A 21,358-nucleotide genomic window follows, 5' to 3' on the forward strand; every position below is an offset into this window, starting at 1 on the left:
CATACATGATATAAGTGATTTTCAAATGTGGTGTGATTATTGGTGCCAGACGTGTTGATCCCCACATCTCAGAAAGGGCCACCCTCCTCGGATTTTCACACACTACGGCGTCTAGAGTTTTTACGGAATGGTGCGATAAACAAAAAAACATCCAGTTAGTGGCAGTTCTGCGGGTGAAAACACCTTGTTAATGCGAGAGGTCACAGGAGAATGGGCAGACTCATTAAAGCTAACAGGAAGGCCACAAGTGCAAAAATAACAGCTCATTACAACTGTGGTGTGCAGAAAGGCTTCTCTGAACACAGAACCCTTGAAGTGCTTCTGGAGCGAAAACTAGGTCCTACCCTGAACTAGCTGCATGTACCTAATAAAGTGGCCACTGAGTGTATATTAATATATAATTGCTGTAATGTCAAACTTTATCTATTTGCCCCAATAAAGTGAGTGTGTGTGCTTTTTTTGTATTGGACACATATGTCATATTAGATGGATTAAATCTTATTCTTTATCTGAAGCATGCCTTAATATCACTGTGTCAGGATAAGAAAAATCTGTGATTGAGCTGAATCTAACAAGAAATATCGCAATTTTAAGGTGTATAAATGATCGCCTTTACACTGACGCCAAGGTTTTGTCGGCACCGAAACGTTTGCAAGCGTACAGCTTAGGGACACACATTACATATTATGTGATGCTTAAAGCCCTAAAACCTCAGGTATACAATCACACTAGGAAACGTCTGTCTGAGAGAAGAGTTTAGGCAGAACGGAATGGCAAAAGCACGGGCGCCGTAGCTGTTGCCACTGCCCCTGCCGGGCTGTCCCCGAGTGGTGGCAGGCGGTAATGCGGCGTGGAAATGAGTTTGGAGGGCCATGTCTGTCCAGTGCCGGGTGGTGCCGGGATCGTGTGTCGCCGTGGGCAGATAAAGCAGCACGCCGAGCGTGTCAAAGGGGCAGGTGAACAAACCGGGAGCCGCATCAATCGGCGACACAGCAGACGCTCAGCTGGCTTGATTTACCGCCTCCATGAGGGCATCAGCCGGTGATGGCGGTGGCCTTCAGTGACAGCGGACCCTCGGCCCAGGGCAGCCCACTCAGGAGTGACACTCTGCCACTGGGCACAGTTCCTGCCCCCACCCCCACTTAGTGACTCGCTCAACTAAATGCATTATATTTGCACCGCATGCATTGTTGTCAGTACGTAATTCACTCAGACTTAAATGACACGCAGAGATCTGACTGACCTACTTGTGGTCCTGATTTTGGGATGGCTTGCCCACACAAAAAGCACTTGAGTGCTTTTCAATGTGATTACTGTCCTTTTCTTAAGGCCGATATCAAATGTCAGATAGAGGGGGTTCAATGAAAGATGTAGGTGTGGTTTCCTCATCTTCACGTCACACAGATCTACGGTGATTCTAATACATGTGAATCGGATCCATACGGATCCAAAAATTTTAAAAGATGGCTTTGGATTCTACACATCTATTACAGTGAAGCCCGATATGTGCGATGAAGAAATTAACAGTTTGCATTCGATAACTGATTATTTTTCCATTTTTTTTTTTCTTGAAAGGGATTTTGATCCACCAAGCTACTAATTAAATGACCTGCATCCTAGACACCTACCCAAAATAACATGAATTATAAGAAGAATCTTCTCTTCCACAGTACTGTGCTGTCTTTCAATGAATTGCCATTGTGAGATAAATGGAACTCACTTGGAACTGACACTGTGCATCTAATGCCCAGTATATTACAATCACAGCTAACAATTCAGGGTCATTAATGAGGTAACAGGTAGCCCATCATTAGCCATGTTTGGGTGAAATGCCTTTTTCAGCCTCCTGTGCCTGGTTTTTATTACAATTCATTATAATACACACACTTAATAAATCATATTTTTTTTTCCCATATCAAGCTATTATTTTTATTTAAAAGGGCCATTAAAGATTGGTCACTGGAACCATTAGTCTCATTATCTGTTTCTTTTGTTGCAAAATCAGCACAATTTGTAATTTTCAGTAGGGACGTGTCATAATTCAACTACTGTGTGTACTATAGGTGTTGAGGGAAATACTTTGGGGGAAAAATGTCCTGTATTGTCCTCAAATAACATAATATTCAAAATAAATTTGGTATTTCTGTCTACCACTCTTTGAAGTTTGACAGCTACTGGCAAAATTAATTAATGTGTTCGAAAAAAAAGGACTTTTTGTCGCTTGCTTTTAAGGAATAAATTGCCCTTTAAAGGGAAGCGTGTCTCCCAGGGTTTATAAACTTAATACTGTAAAGCCGCACGCTTCACAATGTGGACTCTATATTAGCTATTTTACCTGCACGTCTCTTAATATATGGGACCGATTCCTTTGAGTAATGATGATTGATGGCAGTTAAACGGTATGCTCTTTATCACATTGTAGAACATCTGGAGATAAAATAGCTTGCCATTTAACAGCTGTGTTCAATTATCGTTTTCGGCTAAATGCTATTTATGCTTATTTCTGAAAGTTCTACTAAAGAGCACAAGCGATTTCCTTATTAAGAAAAAACAAGGTGAAGCATTTGGGAATCGCCTGTTCTTAACCTTATAACAATCTGAGCTTCTTTGTTCAGGTAGAGTGGCATGAAGACTGCTGCTAAGTGAAATGTCTTATTCTCAATGGCATCTTATGATTGTAGTGCTTTTCAGTACTTTTTTTTACGAGTCATGAAATGGACAGTGACCTGCTTTTGCTGTTATGTCACAGATGATATGTGAAGATGCGCCCTATTTTTCTCAACCACTAAAATGTCTGTGTCCTTTACCGAAAGGATTACGATCCCTTAGCTTTTTTCCGTAATATTTTAAAAGGGCCATCATAGGATTTTTAGAAGCAGAACATAACTTATTGAACATTTTAAGTCGCTTATAATATTTGACCTTTGTGAAATGAGTTGTTGGCATTCAGAACCTTATTTTTCCAGGAATGGAGGCATTTTGTATTGAGGTGGCGTCTCCCCTTCTCACAGAGTCTGCTCTGTTCCATCTAATGCATTGCCAGTTCCATCTGCGCTTCTCAAGGAAGTGGAAGAATTGCGGGGAGGGGGTGGGGGCACAAATCTGATATAATGAGATTTAGTTGCACCCCCCCTCAGCTCCCCTAACACCAGCTCAGTTACAAATCCCCAATCCGCAGATCAGTTTTGACCCCTTGCTATTGTAGAGCCGGCTGTTCTGACCATTTTGAGTTGTGGGTTATTGAACTCCGGTTTGATATGGTAGGGCATTTCCTGGGGGATGTCCATGTGGCCTAGTCTCGCAGGTGCTGCCCATTTGCAGCATGGTGCCATGGGGGTGGCTATTGAGAGTTAACAGTTGAGGAAGGGCTTTTTCAAGGAGCTCTACTTAAAAAGCCAATAGGTTAAATGAGGAAAGGAAGTGAGGGTCAGAGGCAAAACATTGTTTATTCCAATTTCAGAATTAGCCATAAACAAGCACATCGGAAAGCCAAAAATCTCCACTCTTGAAGTTTTCATTTAAAGCTTGAAGGCCGTTTTGATGCCAGCTGTTTCGCATAATTGTAAATTTTTCAAATCCCTTATGTAACAGACATGCTTCTCAGAAGCTTGACATATTTATTTCAAATTAAATGGCTGAATGGAGCCATTTTACATGTTTTGAATGTCAGGAATCATAAATAAAATATGCTATGAGGGGATTTATAATCCCTTATTATTTTACAACTTTTATTGTTGTAAAAAATAAATTTTCTTTCTTTTACACCTTTCTATAGTAAATCATTAATAAAGTACTTAGAATGCAGTCATATCAATATTGCACAATAAAAAAGTTACTTAAATAACTCGAGAAAAGGCAGTGGTAGATACATTTAGTTATATTTCACTCTGTTGCAGTTATGACCATACCTTCCATATAACATTTGTAGATATAAATCAGGAATAAATTATTGATAGACATCCAATTGCTTTTTATGCTTCAAACGTATAGCACAAGCAGGTTTTTGGTATTTTTTGTCTTTTTTTATTGGGAGAATGAGTACTGAATGTGATAGTTACATAAACGCTTTTCTCTGGTCTCTTGGGCACGGTTCTGCGATTATATTACAGTATTACCTTGACCTTAAAGTAAAGCCTTTAATTGTCACATTTGTTTACAATACAAACTCAGATTAAATTATTTATAGGATATCATATAATGAACACAATGAAAAATATGTACATTGAAGTTGAAATATAATATTGTGATTTTTCAGATGTTCCTGCTTATGCTGCTGATTTGCTATACTGCTTTTACTGCTAATACAGATCCCTTCTCTATACTGTTCCGATCTGTTATGGAGATGTTCTCACCAACTTCACAATGTAAATCGTATGAAAAATACATATTCTTGACATTAGTCAATTGCGTACAATGGAAGATTGTGAATTTCACTGAGCATCATAAATAATAATAATAATAATAATAATAATAATAATAATAATGATAATAATAATTTCAGCTAAAGCTTTTTTGTGTGTTATTTTTTTTTTTTTGGGGGGGGGGGTGGGGGATGAGGGGTGGTTAAAAAAGAAATGACATGCACCTGGTCTCTGTTCATGTTCCGTTAAGCATTGCTAACAAACCAAAATTATTAAGACTCTCAAGCGGTCTTATATAAATTCGCAAGTCTTTCAAGTTTGTTACTGCAGGTGTTGCACTACAATTTCAAATCAAAGGTGCCAGTATTAAATTATTCTGTATCCTATGCAAAATGGTAAAAATGTTTGTATGGTGTGGCGTAAATATGAACTGGAGCTATACAATGGCTGCTAATGTGTTGGCGCATATCGCAGTGCGTATTCTTGTGTGTTTGCGAATGGTGGGATATGAGTCTCTCAGAGACGGTGTCTATGCTGTTTTTGCTGTGAAGGTCTCTAGCTGACATGTCTCTTAGTCTTTTGCAACCGTTTGTCGTCTCTTCTCTCTCCCTCTTTGTCCTGTCAATCATGCTATTTTGAATTTTCTTGTGCTTTTTGTGTCTTCCTTCTTCCAATCATAGGAGCACACGGCAAAAAACAGGGCGAGGATTTGTCCGATAACGACGGTGATGAAGATGAAGGTATTCTCTTTGGTGACCGAGGAAGATGCATGACTCAGTTTTGGCTGTTTTTTTTTTCTAAATATTGGTTTTGTTCAGAACTTGACTCCTAAATGTATGACTGTCTATTTTGAATGCACCCCATCTTGCATTTGTGCGTCCCTATTCCCATCAGTCAAAAGACTCATCCAAGTGATGTATTTCTTGTGTATGTGATTTACCTCTGGTGTAAGCAGAGTGCTAGCAGCAGTGTTGCTGAGTCATAACTCTGACATTACCATCACTTACCTTATTACCTGGGTAAGTCTCATTCAATACCTACAAGGCACAATGTCACAAAGTGTGATAGGCAGCTGTTGCAACAGGACGAGTGCTTTTTTAATGAAAAGTTGTATTGGTTATAGATTCACAGGAATTTAAATCATTCCTGAAGATCGCAGTGGGTTTTGGGAGATATGCAAATATTGTGCGCATTTAATGGAGGATGTCAAAGCCAGTTTTATTTTTTTTTTGTGAACCTTGGAGTTCTTGCATTAATGCAGCTGCTGTAGCAAAGCTGTTTAGATGCATTTTTCATAATTTATACTTTGCAAAGGCTGTATTTATAAGAGTATGGATTATGCACAACAAGATCATACCTAATCTGAAGAAAGCATGGTTTACCGACAGATTATTTGTTGTAAATGGATTGTCTGATTCTTGGAACAAAATGTTGCCTGTAATTATTTTAGGTGCAATTTGTAGACAGCTGAGAGTAACATTCCAGATTTGTTCACTTTAATTTTGTTGACAAATAAACCCATATCCATGAATCATATTACTACTAAAAAGTCATACTGAAAAGGCAGCACTTTTTGCTGTGTATTGGCAGAGATACGTATTAGCATATGTTGGTTCCAGCTTATTGGTACACTACAGATACCTGAAAAGTAAGTCTAAATTTGTTGGAAAAATTCACTTTTACATGACACGCTGGTCGAGAAACATTATATAGTATATCAGGGGATGTTCATTGAAACATGACGTGTGTTCATTGTGAACACTACTCACATTTAGTTTTTGAAAAATCCATTCTCTGTTGTCCTGGGGGAGGTAACCGGCACCCATGCACATGACACAAAACTTGCACAGTGACCTAGGTCTCTAATATCTGGGCTTTACTGAGGAATTAAGTGACGTCATCATAAGCCTGAGAGTCATTTCCAGTTACGATAATGCCATATTGCAGAAATATGAGACTGATCTGAAACGGTTTTCTTTTTTTTTGTAATTCAGCCTTTAAGTTTGCCACCCTGCCAGTTCCTGGAAAATAGAGCTATAGAGATATTTTATTATTATTCAGGCATCCCTGGGTTAAGAACTTCCCACTTACATGCAAATCGTACTTATGAATGGACTGTCATAAAGTCTATTATATAAAAAATTCAGGTAAAATGCAACTTTGTGACGTTCGCGAAAATATTGGCCAGCTTCAGCAGTTTGTCAGCTCAAGGTACAGTACAGTATCATATGTAGCTATTTATTATTACTGTATAATAATTATAGTACTATCATTATTACTATTATGCACTGTATTATTATGTTTCAGATGTTCCTACAAATTTCACTTAAAGCTAGGGCATGCAATCTGTGACATTTTTTTTTGTCAAATTCAGCAAATTTATGCTAAAAAAAACAATCGCCAGACAGATAGGTAGGTCCTGCAGCTGTTTTGTTGGCAAACATTACGGATGAAATGTGCTGAAAACTTTCCAAACACGCTTTGGCTGTGTAGCATCGCTAATCTTGCTGATGTTTTTAGCTTTGCCAGATATATAACCTTACCACAGCCAGTTGTTGGCTAGCCAGCAATAGGTTACTGCAGCAAACTCCAATTTCAATTTTATTTCCCAATACTAACACGCTAGCTTGACAGCGATGAGTAGTGCGAATAGCCATTTCGTTGTTTGCATTCATTATGATGATGTTTGGTGTCTTCTTACCGTGAATGAGCCATAAGGTATTTGGATATGACAATGACGTGTTATGCTGAGCTCCCCCATATGCTCTCCCTCGTGGACTTGTCCTACAGCAGTAATCAGGCAGCACGCCTGCAAGTGTTTAGGAGGGGCTTTGGAGGGATGCCTGCAATGAGGGGGTGGAATTTTCAGTTGGACTTTCAAAATCAGCTAGTTTCTCCAAAATCACATACCCTAAACAAAGACAGACTTAAGGAATGGATCTTCTTCATAACCTGGGGACTGCCTGTATTTATTTTTTAAATAAAACCAAGTAGGTACAAGATTCAGTTAGATTTTGGGAATATTTAGTCAAGAGAGTGGGTCCAGCCTTTTGGTGAAATCGATATGCTCCAAAATTGCATGAGCCAAAAATCAGCCATAATTGATCAGTTTCATCTTGACTATACATCGTGTTGCTAAATGCACAGGTGGTATTACCAAGACAAGTTCTACTGCACTTTAATTGAGTTTATGCAGTCCTCGTTTAGCATTTTAAAAACAGAACTGCAAGCACAAATTGTTATTGATGGCGCCCAAGTGCCCAACTACACTGAGCCAATAAGGCTGTTAAAAGTAATCTTGTGTTTGTCCAAGCAAAAAGCAGCACCACTCAGCCATTTTATTTGTTTTTCTGATATACATTTTATCCATTTTGTATGTTTAAATATTATTCTTACATATTTGTATATACATTTATCTACATATTTATGTAGTTGGACAGGTGGGCTAGGTCACTGAAATAAAAAAAACGCTCTCATCTCGCAACTTGGCAGAATCACAAACAACTATAAGCAGTATGCACAATTTTTCACTTTCTGCACAATTAAAAGCAAATCCCTGTCAAAGTGTCAACAAACAGAAAAGGCAGCCACCGTTTCACTCGTCATATGCACTTGACCCATGCAATTTTGCAGCATATTTGTGATTTTAGGTGAAATTATGTTGCTACAGCCTAACTGTAATGGGCCAGAACTCTGCACTTGAGGTCTCTAAACACCATGTCAAAATGCATCAGCGTAGACGATTCAGTGACATTGACAACTGCAGTTCTCACTAGTCACCATTAATTCAATCTGTACTTTAACCCAAACATCTCAGTACTCTGACATTAATTTAGATAATTAAAAATTATGGACCAAGGGTGGAAAGAGTTGTAAAAAATCTTACCCAAGTGAAAGTTTTGTTGCATTTCTCTGCATATTACATTTTAATGCGCTTCCAAACAGGTTACAACTACATTCACAAGATAGCACAAATGTTTTTGACTGAAGTGACGTAGAAGTGAGGCAAAAAGCACATTACAGATATACCTGCTGTCTAGGAGTCAGACCACTATTGACTAAGGAAGTTTATACACCTATAGGTCAGTTTCTCTGGTCTGAATCGGTTGATGTGTTTGTAAATGTAGTGTTTTCACCTCGATTCAGTTTGCTTTCACATAGAGAAAGATCTAAGCTAAGCAACAACGCACCACTACAAACCACATGAAAACATTCATTCTGCTTATTGGTCAGATGTGTCTGTGGCGGCAGCAAGAAAGTAAATACAGAAAGAAAGTCCTGTGTCCTGGGCTATGCAGTAAATACAGGAGGAAAGTCCTGTGTCCTGGGCTATGCAGTAAATACAGGAAGAAAGTCCTGTGTCCTGGGCTATGCAGTAAATACAGGAAGAAAGTCCTGTGTCCTGGGCTATGCAGTAAATACAGGAAGAAAGTCCTGTGTCCTGGGCTATGCAGTAAATACAGGAAGAAAGTCCTGTGTCCTGGGCTATGCAGTAAATACAGGAAGAAAGTCCTGTGTCCTGGGCTATGCAGTAAATACAGGAAGAAAGTCCTGTGTCCAGGGCTATGCAGTTAGTACAGGAAGAAAGTCCTGTGTCCTGGGCTATGCAGTAAATACAGGAAGAAAGTCCTGTGTCCTGGGCTATGCAGTAAATACAGAAAGAAAGTCCTGTGTCATGTGCTATGCAGTAAATACAGGAAGAAAGTCCTGTGTCCTGGGCTATGCAGTAAATACAGGATGAAAGTCCTGTGTCCTGGGCTATGCAGTAAATAAAGGAAGAAAGTCCTGTGTCCTGGGCTATGCAGTAAATACAGGAAGAAAGTCCTGTGTCCTGGGCTATGCAGTAAATACAGGAAGAAAGTCCTGTGTCCTGTGCTATGCAGTAAATACAGGATGAAAGTCCTGTGTCCTGGGCTATGTAGTAAATACAGGAAGAAAGTCCTGTGTCCTGGGCTATGCAGTAAATACAGGAAGAAAGTCCTGTGTCCTGGGCTATGCAGTAAATACAGGAAGAAAGTCCTGTGTCCTGGGCTATGCAGTAAATACAGGAAGAAAGTCCTGTGTCCTGGGCTATGCAGTAAATACAGGAAGAAAGTCCTGTGTCCTGGGCTATGCAGTAAATACAGGAAGAAAGTCCTGTGTCCTGTGCTATGCAGTAAATACAGGATGAAAGTCCTGTGTCCTGGGCTATGCAGTAAATACAGGAAGAAAGTCCTGTGTCCTGGGCTATGCAGTAAATACAGGAAGAAAGTCCTGTGTCCTGGGCTATGCAGTAAATACAGGAAGAAAGTCCTGTGTCCTGGGCTATGCAGTAAATACAGGAAGAAAGTCCTGTGTCCTGGGCTATGCAGTAAGTACAGGAAGAAAGTCCTGTGTCCTGGGCTATGCAGTAAATACAGGAAGAAAGTCCTGTGTCCTGGGCTATGCAGTAAGTACAGGAAGAAAGTCCTGTGTCCTGGGCTATGCAGTAAATACAGGAAGAAAGTCCTGTGTCCTGGGCTATGCAGTAAATACAGAAAGAAAGTCCTGTGTCATGTGCTATGCAGTAAATACAGGAAGAAAGTCCTGTGTCCTGGGCTATGCAGTAAATACAGGATGAAAGTCCTGTGTCCTGGGCTATGCAGTAAATAAAGGAAGAAAGTCCTGTGTCCTGGGCTATGCAGTAAATACAGGAAGAAAGTCCTGTGTCCTGGGCTATGCAGTAAATACAGGAAGAAAGTCCTGTGTCCTGTGCTATGCAGTAAATACAGGATGAAAGTCCTGTGTCCTGGGCTATGCAGTAAATACAGGAAGAAAGTCCTGTGTCCTGGGCTATGCAGTAAATACAGGAAGAAAGTCCTGTGTCCTGGGCTATGCAGTAAATACAGGAAGAAAGTCCTGTGTCCTGGGCTATGCAGTAAATACAGGAAGAAAGTCCTGTGTCCTGGGCTATGCAGTAAATACAGGAAGAAAGTCCTGTGTCCTGGGCTATGCAGCTGAACATCTCTTAATTTTAAGTACTAAGTTGTTCAATCAACCAGTCAAAAGCCTCTCTCCTTCAGCCATTGGCTAAACATTTTGAAAACTCATTAAGAGTTTTCTGAGTTGTTTTTAAGATTTGACGGATGTCATCTGTCCAGATTTCAAGAAGGCAATGTATCTTGCTGCTTGACCAAGTAAGACCTCAGTTCATTTCTCCTTCTCTGCCTGCCTACTGCTACTGGTTTGCATGCTCTGCCACATCCCAGAATGCAAAGCACACCAGGATTCGGGAGTCGTGTAGCTGAATCTTGCGGACTCCACCTGGAAGTTGGGTGGGTCTGAGGTCATATCACGTTCATACCACACACGAGCCCCTCCAGGGTTCCGGACCGGACCGAGACCACCTCATCTTAAGGGTCTTTGTACAGTTCTTTTGATCTGCACCCGAGTGTGATTACTGTGTTCACACCTACCCAGACCAAGGGGCTAATCGAACCAGAGTCTGTTTTAACCAGACTAAAAAGTGCTGGTGTGAAAACACCCCAAGAATCGTGAAACAGCACTACAGTACATTTACATTTATTTTTTGTTAGTAGACATTTTTGTCTAAAGCTACGTAGAAGTGAGGCAAACAGCACATTGCAAACACAATCGCTGTCTTGTAGTCGACGAGGCGTACGGCTAGGCTGAGCTTCCAATGCATGCCGAATTACAAGTGCATTATAATGACATAACAAACCGGAGAGCAACTATCACATGATGCCTGCATGTTCAGAGGCTACAATCCTACTACAGCCAAAACAGCCAGTGTGAAACAAACCAGTTTCAGCCTGCATAACATCTCTGCGTTGTCTCTATATCTCACTTGCTTGTCAATGATCTTATTATCTGTCAATTATCAATCTCAATTTAATGGCTTGATATTGAACTAAAAACTTAATTGGTATTTGTTAATTAGCATTACTACATATAGTCAAAGAAGTTTGAATTGTTAAGAAAGAACTTGAGTGATATATATTGTGATATGCAGGGTTGCCAGGTTTGGTCAGGTCGTTGGCATGAGATTTTCAATTTGAGATGAGTCTGCACACACATTGACATGCATGTTAGTCTTTTATTACCTTGTAAATAGTCTGTAGGGTTTGCAAACTGCCCCATCGCTTTTGATGTAGATAATTTTAGGTTTACAATGCAATAATATAGGTTTGCGGTATGATTTCTTGCATGAGCTTGAGTCTGAAAGTGTGGGTGTCATGCCAGATGAGTGAGAGCTGGCAACCCTGGATATGCCATTTTGGCCATATCACCCACTACTAATTCAAAATGTGCTTTCCCACAAATTATTAAGTACTTAAAAAAAACATCTAACAGGTTCTCACAACATTGAATCAACTTAACAGCCTGACACAGTGGCATATATAGCATTACCTGAACAAGAAATACAACGATACAACTACATTAAAATAATGTGCACCGATATACCTTTTGGTGCAAAAAAAAAAAAAATCTAAAGGTTCTCAAGTTGACATTAATGTAGGTTTACTGCAGGGGTCAACAACAATGAGCTTACATTTTGAATTTGCATTGAGTTTCAAAAGGAGCTGATACTTAAAATGCATACTCTACAGCCTGGCTCGACTAGGTGTAAGCCAAGGGTGGGCAATCTTATCCGCAAAGGGCCGGTGTGTATGCAGGTTTTCACTGCAACTCCCTAATTAGATTATTAATTAGAGGACTGATTGGCTGAAGAGTCCTCACACCTGGGTTTGAACAGCTGACCGACAGGTTATCCCAAAAACCTGCATACACACAGGCCCTTTGCGGATAAGATTGGCCACCCCTGGTGTAAACAGTTGCCTAGCACAAGCGAAAATGCATTCATATGTTGCAGAAGCAGGTAAGGCTGTGTTCAGTCTTAGCCTTTTGTACAATATGTATAATACATCGATTTAAAGCCCTTGGTGTTGCTGGGAGAGATTTTACTAAAACAAAGTAAACATAACACTACAAGGAAGTGCCACAAGTAACGGGTACCGCATACACAGCAAGAAGAAATTACTTATGTAGCTAGCCTACCTACCAAAAATTCAACCGACCACAAATTATTTGTTGAACCTAGTGTAGTGTTGATAGCTTAAAAATCATAACGTTAAATGTAGCTAGCCAGCCAGTCAAACTGGTCAGGAAATTATGTAATAAAGGCATAGATAAAAATAAAACTTAATATATTTCTATAGGGCGAATTCTTTGTTGCAGATATCTCTCTTGACAGGCGTAGAAAACAAAGCCGACATGCTATAATGCTTTTCAGCTCTCGCAAGTGCCGCCATGGATGTCAAAGTGCCGCTACAACTATTAGTGACTGTTAACTTTGTAAATAATCAACTGCTGATTTTAGGGACAATTTCATATGGTTAGCTATGGAAAATGAACAGCCCTGTTACTGTACATGGAGTCAGATTTTAGGAAGAACACGAACCCTACTTTGTCAACAAAACCGTTAAAAATATAAAAAATCACAATAGTAATGGGGCAGCACAGTGGTTGGCTTGGCATACCTGGGTTCAAGTCCTTGTCATGACTCATTTGACAAAGTCCAATTAAAAACACCCGAGTTTAATTGGAATTAGCAAATCACTTGTACAGTAGGTGTGCCTGTGTGAGTGAATGGTGCGTGAGTATGACCTATGATGGGTTAGCGTCCAGTCCTGGGTTGTTCCCTGCTTTATGCCCATAGCCTCCAAGACAGGCTCTGGAGACCCTGAAAAGGATAAGCAGTTACAGAAAATGGATGAATAATAATAATAATGATAAATTAGGTAACTCCTATCACATATATGTCAGGTTAAGTGAAATAACCTAGCAATAGCATTCTATTTGAATAGGTACAGTACACCAAGTTAATACAGAGTAGAACCCAAGACCTACCATAAGGGAAGAAATGTTGTGTGTTAAGAGAAGCTGTCTTGTTGTTCTGAGTTATTTTTTATTCTTTTGCACTTGTGTCCTTCCTGGTAGCTTTAATGAGTTTGGTCATTCTACTCTGACCTCACTCATTAACAAGGCCATAGAAATGCCATTGACTGGATGTGTTTTTGTCCGTCACACCATTCTCGGCAAATCCCAGGAGCATGGCAGTTTGTGAGATGCGCAAATAGTAACTGAACCTCTTGACCCTGTCTGAGTGCTGTATGTATTCAGTTGCAGCCAGAGATTTGCTGTTTGGAGGAGCAGCCTGTATGCATTAACAAGCAGGTGTACCTAATAAACTGGCCATCGAATGTAGCGTCATTGTCACACATGTAACATTTATGCATAATGGCTGGTAATGGATCTGTGTAACATTCACTAGTACTGCAAAGAGATATATAGCATTGTAAGGTATTGTAACGATGTCATAATCAATATTAGGCACATTTTAAATAGACTACAGTTGCCCTTTAAAACAGAAAAGGCAGAAGGGTAGAGACATCTGACTTAAACATTTCCAAATGGGTAGACACAAACAGATCTAAAACTAACGATTGGCCATTGCAATTGTTTATGCTAAGACCATGAAAGATTCAATCACAGTGTAAAAACACTGTTGACCAGCAATATTATTCTGATTAAAAATATGTACATATGATTCTAATATAATCCTTAGACACCTCTTAGATGATCTCTGTGGTATATTTCAGTCTAGGCTGTAGATTTCCATTTTAACAAGTTGCCTTAGAATGCCAGCACATTTCAGTGCCCACTTTGTGTGTTAAAATGATAACAGGGACTGCGACAGCGGACATGAAATTGAATAGTCAGAATTATTTTTCTTTATCTCCTTGATAATGAGCAGGACAATCAGTTAGATGGTGGATGTATGGATTATTTTTATTCCAATAACAAAGAACCTAAATCATTTTAAAGACTATAGTTGAATTATCGAAGCAGTACTGTTTTTATAGCATAAGCTCTTTATGCAAATATGACCTTATTTGGTACATTCAGATGAGAGCATTGATAACTAAAATCCAAATACTAAAACCACACCTATGCTCAAATATACTTCAAATAGCATCAGTTTGGAGATGACAATGTGACATTAATTCCAGCTATTACTCTGGTGATGCGTAGAACTTACCTATGTATACAGTATGTTCCTCACAGTGAAGAATGCGTTGATTAAGCGTTGGTTCCTAAAACAGGTTATATAAGGCTTAAAATTTCCTTCTATCCACTAACCACAACATACATTCCACGGATTAAATCATTCAATCATTTGGTCACAAATCCAGTTCCTTAATGTCCGAGCTTTGACTTGCCCACGTATCGCATTAATGTGAATGAAGGGGGAAAATAAATAAATAATTGAATGCATACTTCAATTTTCTTTGGTGGTTTAATAACTGTCAGCTGAGCTTCAGACGACAGACCTTCATTGAGATGACCTACTTTTTAATGAAAGCGAGTTAATGGCATTTAGACTTAACGATATTTATGTGCTTCGACCTGAGGAAATATTGCGAACAGTTGGCATCATTATCTTTGACCGCAGATAACCCTCCATTTGATTATTTGGAAATATCAGCTAGGTCATGGTGCAGACCCTGGCCTTACATCTGTTCCTGTCCAATTTAAAAAAGGTGCCCTGAGGCTCTTTTGAGGAGATTTACCCTCCACCTTAAATTTGTCCATCAAACTGTCAGCTATGCTTATTAAAACGACACACATGTGTACTCAGCATTATGTTTAAAAGCATCATGCGATGATCTCTTTGCCAGTAAGCATATCCAATTTACTCAAACAATCCTCTGGATATCCTATTAAAACATCTATGAATATAATCAGCGAACAATGCATGTAGCTAGAGGCAGTAATAAGCTAAAACATCTAGCTATCACTTTCCATTGCTGTGAAGTTAGCAGGATCAAATATAATTTTATATTCATTCAACAGGCTAGCCGTAGACGTAACGTGTCATTATGCCATGTTTTCTGGGCAATTTCATTACTGTTATCAATTCATTTCTGTGACAGCCTAATACATGGTAGCAAACCATGACTTGTATACACGCATAAATACAAGTACTGAATAATAAAAGTGTGAGTTAATTAGTAAACAATTCATACCCAGTAACACAATATGTGATGTAGTAAGACATGCCACATTCATGAACATTAGTGCCTGGTGATAGATTCAATGGATTCCGAAAAAAAGAAAAGAAAAAAGTATTGTATATGACTTCTCAGCTATTAATAAAGGCAATTTGGATTATGAATGCTTAAGAAATTGATATAGGAAAATTGTTGATGTGTAAGCTTTAAGAGTAATGTAATTTGCAGTATATAGTGAGTATTGTGGGTATAAAGCTGAGGAAAGTATTAGTATGTAATTGTTAGTAAGGTATTACCGGCTATTGAAAGTGAACAGAGATTTCTTATACACATTTTCCTATCTTAGCCTCAAAGAAGCTTTACATGTTTAATACAAATCATTCATACCGGAAGTGTGGGGGTTTTATAGAGGCTGGTTGTTCATACTATGAAGCAGAGAAAGGAATTCTTACAGATTGACATGACTGAAGAACAATATTACATCTGAACCAAATTTTCTGCCTTCTCCTCCTATATTTGCGCTCTTCTGGGGACTTAATGTAACTTTGTCCTCAGCCATAGACAGCAAACATTCTTAGTGGCACTGCATGCCTCTGTGAGCATTTTAAAAAGCCAGTGCCGATAAAGGGAGAATATGTTTGCATACTTCGCCCTAGTTATACTGTAGCACTTTTGAAAGTGTCTGCCTGTTCTCTTAGAATCAGCGCAGCTGTGTGCCCCTGCGCCTCGTGTTTGCTTACGACCCCTCCCATATACTGTACTTAGCGACGTGCTGTCAGCTCATCTCGCTTGGCAGTTCATCTTCCGCTAACGTCTGCGAGCCGAATCGTATTTCGGTCCCCGCTCATCCAGTTAGGCCCTCTTCCAGAGTCACCCCCGCCTTCCTCCGCTAGCCCAGATGTACGGCGCACAGCGGTACCATGGACTGGTGATCTGTGTCGGGGGTGGGGGGGGAGCGGTCTCCACTCTGGGGCAGGCAGTAGCGGTAAATCACAAAGCCGCGTTTAACGTGCAGCAGGAATGATGGCTATGTGACAGCCACTCACCGCGCTGATTCACGGGGCCCAATCTGTGGGCGCAACCTTCCTCACTTACAGCCCCACCCCCGTGCCTGATCTGCCAGGGCAATCAGCATCTCCTGCTCCAGGGTCGAGGATAAATTCCATCCTCAGATCCCTGCCTGACGCTCAGGACACGTGGCGTTGTACTTGACTTAAGAGGCTCTAGGTTTGAATTGATGAGAAAGCAGCTCACACACCCAGAGCATCTCCCCTTCAGCCATCACATTACAGGAGGCCTTGTCACACCTGGATGTTTTGAACTTTATCATTTGAGCCCTGTAAAAACAGGAACCAGTTTTTAGCACTACTGATCCCCGTTTGACCATCACATGAAAGTGGCGATGCCATTGTTTTCGGACCTTGGTTTAAAATGCAGCCGTTGAGCACTTCGTTATGAATAATAAGGCCGGTGCACCTCAGATCTTTCAGAAATTAGTATCGATTTTCAAAACGGTCAGTGTTGGGAATGTAGGCCGCAAGCACGTTGAAAGCATTGACCTGGGGCCGGTTGCACAAAACACCTTAAGTATGACACTTAAGGTTTAATTTCTCCTTAGCTAAGGGATTTATTTAAGGGTGTTGCACAGAACCCCTTAAAAGGTTTCCTTAGTTAAGGAAAAACATTAAGGGATTTACAACATTGAAAGACGTTTTACAGCAGTAAAATTGTCCCGTTTCCATGGAGACCGTTCATATGCTTGCACTCGCGTCTGCTTGTGATACCCGTTATCGCCTCACAAAGTTACTCACAAAGTAAAAAAATGGGAGAAAAGAAGACAAGAAAGCCAAATTGGTCAGCGGAGGAAAAGATTATACTTTTGGAGGAATACAATAAAAGAAAGAACATAATAAAAAGAAAATTTGATCCGCAAATAACAGCAAACAGAAAACAACGAATGTGGGAGGAAATTGCAATGAAAATTAATTCAAGAAGTCTACATTGTGCTACAACGTTAGTTATTTTATGTTCATGATTGCAAACTAACTGGACATTGATTGGATATTGATTTTTTTCTGTTAATAAATAGATTTTCATATTGAATGGGAGCTTAAATCCTGATGTGGGTCCCAGCTATCACCCCGCACACCCTTGGGAAGCCGGCTACATTAAAGAAGTGTGTCGCTATTTCACCTTCTTCTTGTTTAGAGGGGAATTTCACCAGGGTGTTCAACAGACGGGCAATGGCGTTTGAAATTCGGTGAATGACGCAGCACACCCTTTACTTGTGGACATGAGATACATCGCCTATTATAGCCCATAGCATAAAACTCGCAGAGCAATGCAGCTGGGAGAGCACAGCTTCGGATTGTGGAGTGATCCAACTGTAGACAGTCGGACAAATCATAAATTGACTGCCGGTCAAATTTATAAAGGAAAATCAATTGCTCGTCATTAAGCGTATCTAAGGGATTCTCCCGGTCGCGGAACACTCTTTTTGGGATTCGTTCATTTTTGTTATTTATTATCATAAACTCGGCCATGTTGCAGTTAAGCTACGTTTAGAGGTACCTTAATTTTTTTCCCTTAGTTTAGTTGCTAAGGTCTTTTGTGCAACCGTTATGGGATTCCTTAAGTATAAGACCAAGATAAGGAGAAAAACTTAAATACTTAAGAGAAAATGTTACAGAAACCTTAAGGAGGAGACTTAAGGGTGTTTTGTGCAAGCGACTTTATTTTAAGGAGACCTTAACTCGGACTTTAAGGAAAACCTTAACTTAAGGTGTTTTGTGCAACCGACCCCTGGTCTTTAAGTGCTTTTTCATGGGCACACAATGTCCTTCTCAGCAGGCCGCATTTCAAACACACAAATCACATGATCAGTTACGCCCAGCAGCAAAGAGAGTGGACCATTCGCATTTCTCCCCTCTCCCCTCACTTGCTTTAATGTATTTTCCCCTACATCGTGAACTATGGTATTGTGCAACACACAAATAATAAAGTTTAATCACAGAAAGAATGAAACAGTGCACTTTAAAGGAAACCCATTTTTCATCACTGTCAAAAAAGCCCAGCAAATTTGCTTAGAGCAAATTTCTCTAGTCCTTCTTAAGAACTTCTTTTATTTGGCCAGGTGTTCTGTTTGGTCGTCTTTCAGGTGCACTGACCACATGGTAGCATCATCAACGACTGATAAAATGCCACTTTGAGCCACTAAAATAAAACCAAAAAGAAGAAATGCAGAAGATAATCATTTAATCTAAATGTGATTTGAAGGAAGAATATGGTATTACACTTCAGTGTAAAATAATCTCCCTTGATTGTGCAACAACGGCAGTAAATCATACCTATTGAGACCTTAACATTTATAATTACTTAATTTCAAAGAATTATATTCAACTCTTGTATAAACAAAAACTTGATTTTTATTTAAAACAGAGCGTTTGTTGCATATTGCTTTATAATTTAGAGCAATTTGCCAAATCACTGCCTTATATGCCAATTAAAACCAAACAAGAGCTATAATATACACACACCCACACACAGACACACACACATATGTGTGCTATGGATCACTGGTCGGGAAGCCTTTACCTCTGTATTATTTGTGAAATAGCAGTGAGGAGTGTGGGGAGGTGAGTAGACACATATAGTGTTTGTCACATACCTTTAGTAATGATGATGACGCGGTAGCATCTGTATGTTCAGGATGCGACAGATGGGACAGAAACATGAACTCTGTCATGAAGTGGGGCTGTCGGGCCCCGTGCCCTTCCATCTCCGAGATGGCCGCTGACACCCCGCATGCTCTTACCAAACGGTGGCGCGGCAATCCCAGGTGGCCTTTATCCTCTCCCCCGTTGTCCAGCATCTCTCAAGCGACAGGGATGACACGATGCAAAATGCTCGGGTGAGATTTATGACGGGTTCCTTGGGGGCCCAAAAAGGCCGCCCACTGGGCTTCGCTGACAGCTCAGGGAGATGATACCGAGCGGGTCGGGTCATTCGGTGCCGTATCTCTCCTGCCAGATGAGGGCTGCCTTAATGGGAAGGCAGAGCCAGCCCTGCTTGTTACCATGAATATGGTTATTCGATTTGTGTCCATGCATATGAAGTCGGAGAACGTTCCGCGTGTGCATCGACGTGTCTGTGCTTGTGCGTGTGCTTGTGTAATTGTCCAGTCCTGCCATTTTATTCTGCAGATACAGTAAATTAAATTTAAAAGACAGCACAGATGCATATATATATATATATATATATATGAGCTGACAGAATAGAATGGAGGGCTGCTGATGCATGTTGCACAGAATATATATGTACTGTATATATGTATGTTAACCATGTGTCTTCCATGGTGTCTGTGTGCATATCAGTGCTTCTTTGCATCTGTTGACCTGTTCTTATTTTGCACAAGTTGTACTGAATGTGTTGCCTTCTCCATCTTCTGTGTGCACTGTTGCATTAAGTTTACTGATATTGATTCAGGACTTTGCTACCTCAAAAGTAAACAGTTAATAACTGTATTTTAATGTGTTAATCTTTCTCCCTTTCTCTCTCTCTCTTTCTGAGTGCTAAAGACTTGAAAAATGAAGGAAATTATGCTGATTGTTTAACTCTTCAATCATGTTTTTGCTTCTTAGACTAGTGAAGAGGAATCTTGATTAACAACCTTGTCCTAATATTGGTAAAACAAAAATAAGGGTTCTTTGGGCTGTGAAAACCTATTCTAATATTTCCCCTGGATAGGTGGAAACTGTTGTCATAGTAACCCACAATCTGAATCAACAAAAGAGGTAGCTGATAATGTTGATGGTGACATGACTAATCTGTATTCTCTTTTCTCTTCTTTCCCTACTTTTTCAGTTTTCTTTACATCTGTATCCATTTATTTTCATGTCTTGGGGTTCTTGGTAAAACGAGTATTCATTTTTCTCTTCCATCCCTATTTTCTCTCCATGCATTCTTCATTTGTGCTGTGACTTAGTGTGAAGGATTACTCTTGCAAGAGAACAGTGGGTTTTGAATCATGTTATATGTACCCTCTCAGATACCAGGCCAAAACATTACAAAAAAAATCCTTATTACACACTGAATGGCAACAAGTGTGTTTGACGCAATCCTTTATTATTGCCGTCCATGATGCCACACCACGTGAAATTCATGCAAATATTTTGATACGCAGTCGTTCGCAAAGAGACCGCAACGTGTCAAAAATAAACAGTGCTATTACTTCCATGACAAGCCTTCTGCACTGGTGCAGCTTGGACTCGCTGCAAGAAAAAAGAGAGGAGCAAGTGCAAACAGGGAAGTCACTCACAGATGGACGCAGATTCACCGTCCAGCCCGGGTTGTTTGTGATTAGCTGTTTGTTCTTGAGGATTTGGAATTTTTTTTTCCTCTCCCGGGTAACCATGGCAACCTGAATACAATATAGGTTTCTGAGCCCAGCAGACATCTCTCTATTGGAGAACAGCAGCGATCGCCTCACTTTTCAAGGCTGAGTGCAGCAGAGAGCCGCCATCGAGTTAAAGCCCATGATTCTCTTACCATTCACCGCCAAGCCAGTATCACAGATGCTGCTTCTTCATTCTCCTCCCCTTTATGTTACTGAACTTAAGGATTCCATCTGAGGGGTAAAGGACTTTGTTACTCACACTGTCATTCTAAAATAGCTTGAAAAGTGATTTTTTTTTTTTTTGGGCGGGGGCATCAAAGGCAGAAGCAACGCAGGGGCATCCTTACCCATTGAAGCTTAAATGCAGTGTCAAGCCAGTGCCTGTGCACAGCTTCCAGTGTGCTGTCAGTGAATGACGGTCTGGCAAGATGAATAAGCAGCACATTCAGTTTAACCCTAATGCTTTTCCATTGTACCGAGAAAATTTTCTCCTACACCACGTGCAATATAGTATAAATAATTAAAAAACATAAGCCTCTTGCTGCATT

General features: G+C 40.1%; 1 protein-coding gene across 3 annotated transcripts in view; it reads left to right on the forward strand.

Annotated features, from left to right (window-relative positions):
* The window catches only part of nlgn3a (neuroligin 3a), a 162,426-nt gene that overhangs the window by 60,876 nt on the left and 80,192 nt on the right, over nt 1-21,358 (forward strand). For 2 of the 3 annotated variants that reach the window (XM_023811574.2, XM_023811575.2), the window contains exon 4: nt 5,042-5,101. The exons of the other annotated variant lie outside the window; for it this stretch is intronic. In XM_023811574.2, the coding sequence (XP_023667342.1) occupies nt 5,042-5,101 (60 nt within the window). The remainder of the gene's footprint in view (nt 1-5,041; nt 5,102-21,358) is intronic. 3 annotated transcript variants of the gene reach the window in all.

This window comes from Paramormyrops kingsleyae, chromosome 10, assembly GCF_048594095.1.
Source record: "Paramormyrops kingsleyae isolate MSU_618 chromosome 10, PKINGS_0.4, whole genome shotgun sequence".
Lineage (NCBI taxonomy): Eukaryota > Metazoa > Chordata > Actinopteri > Osteoglossiformes > Mormyridae > Paramormyrops > Paramormyrops kingsleyae.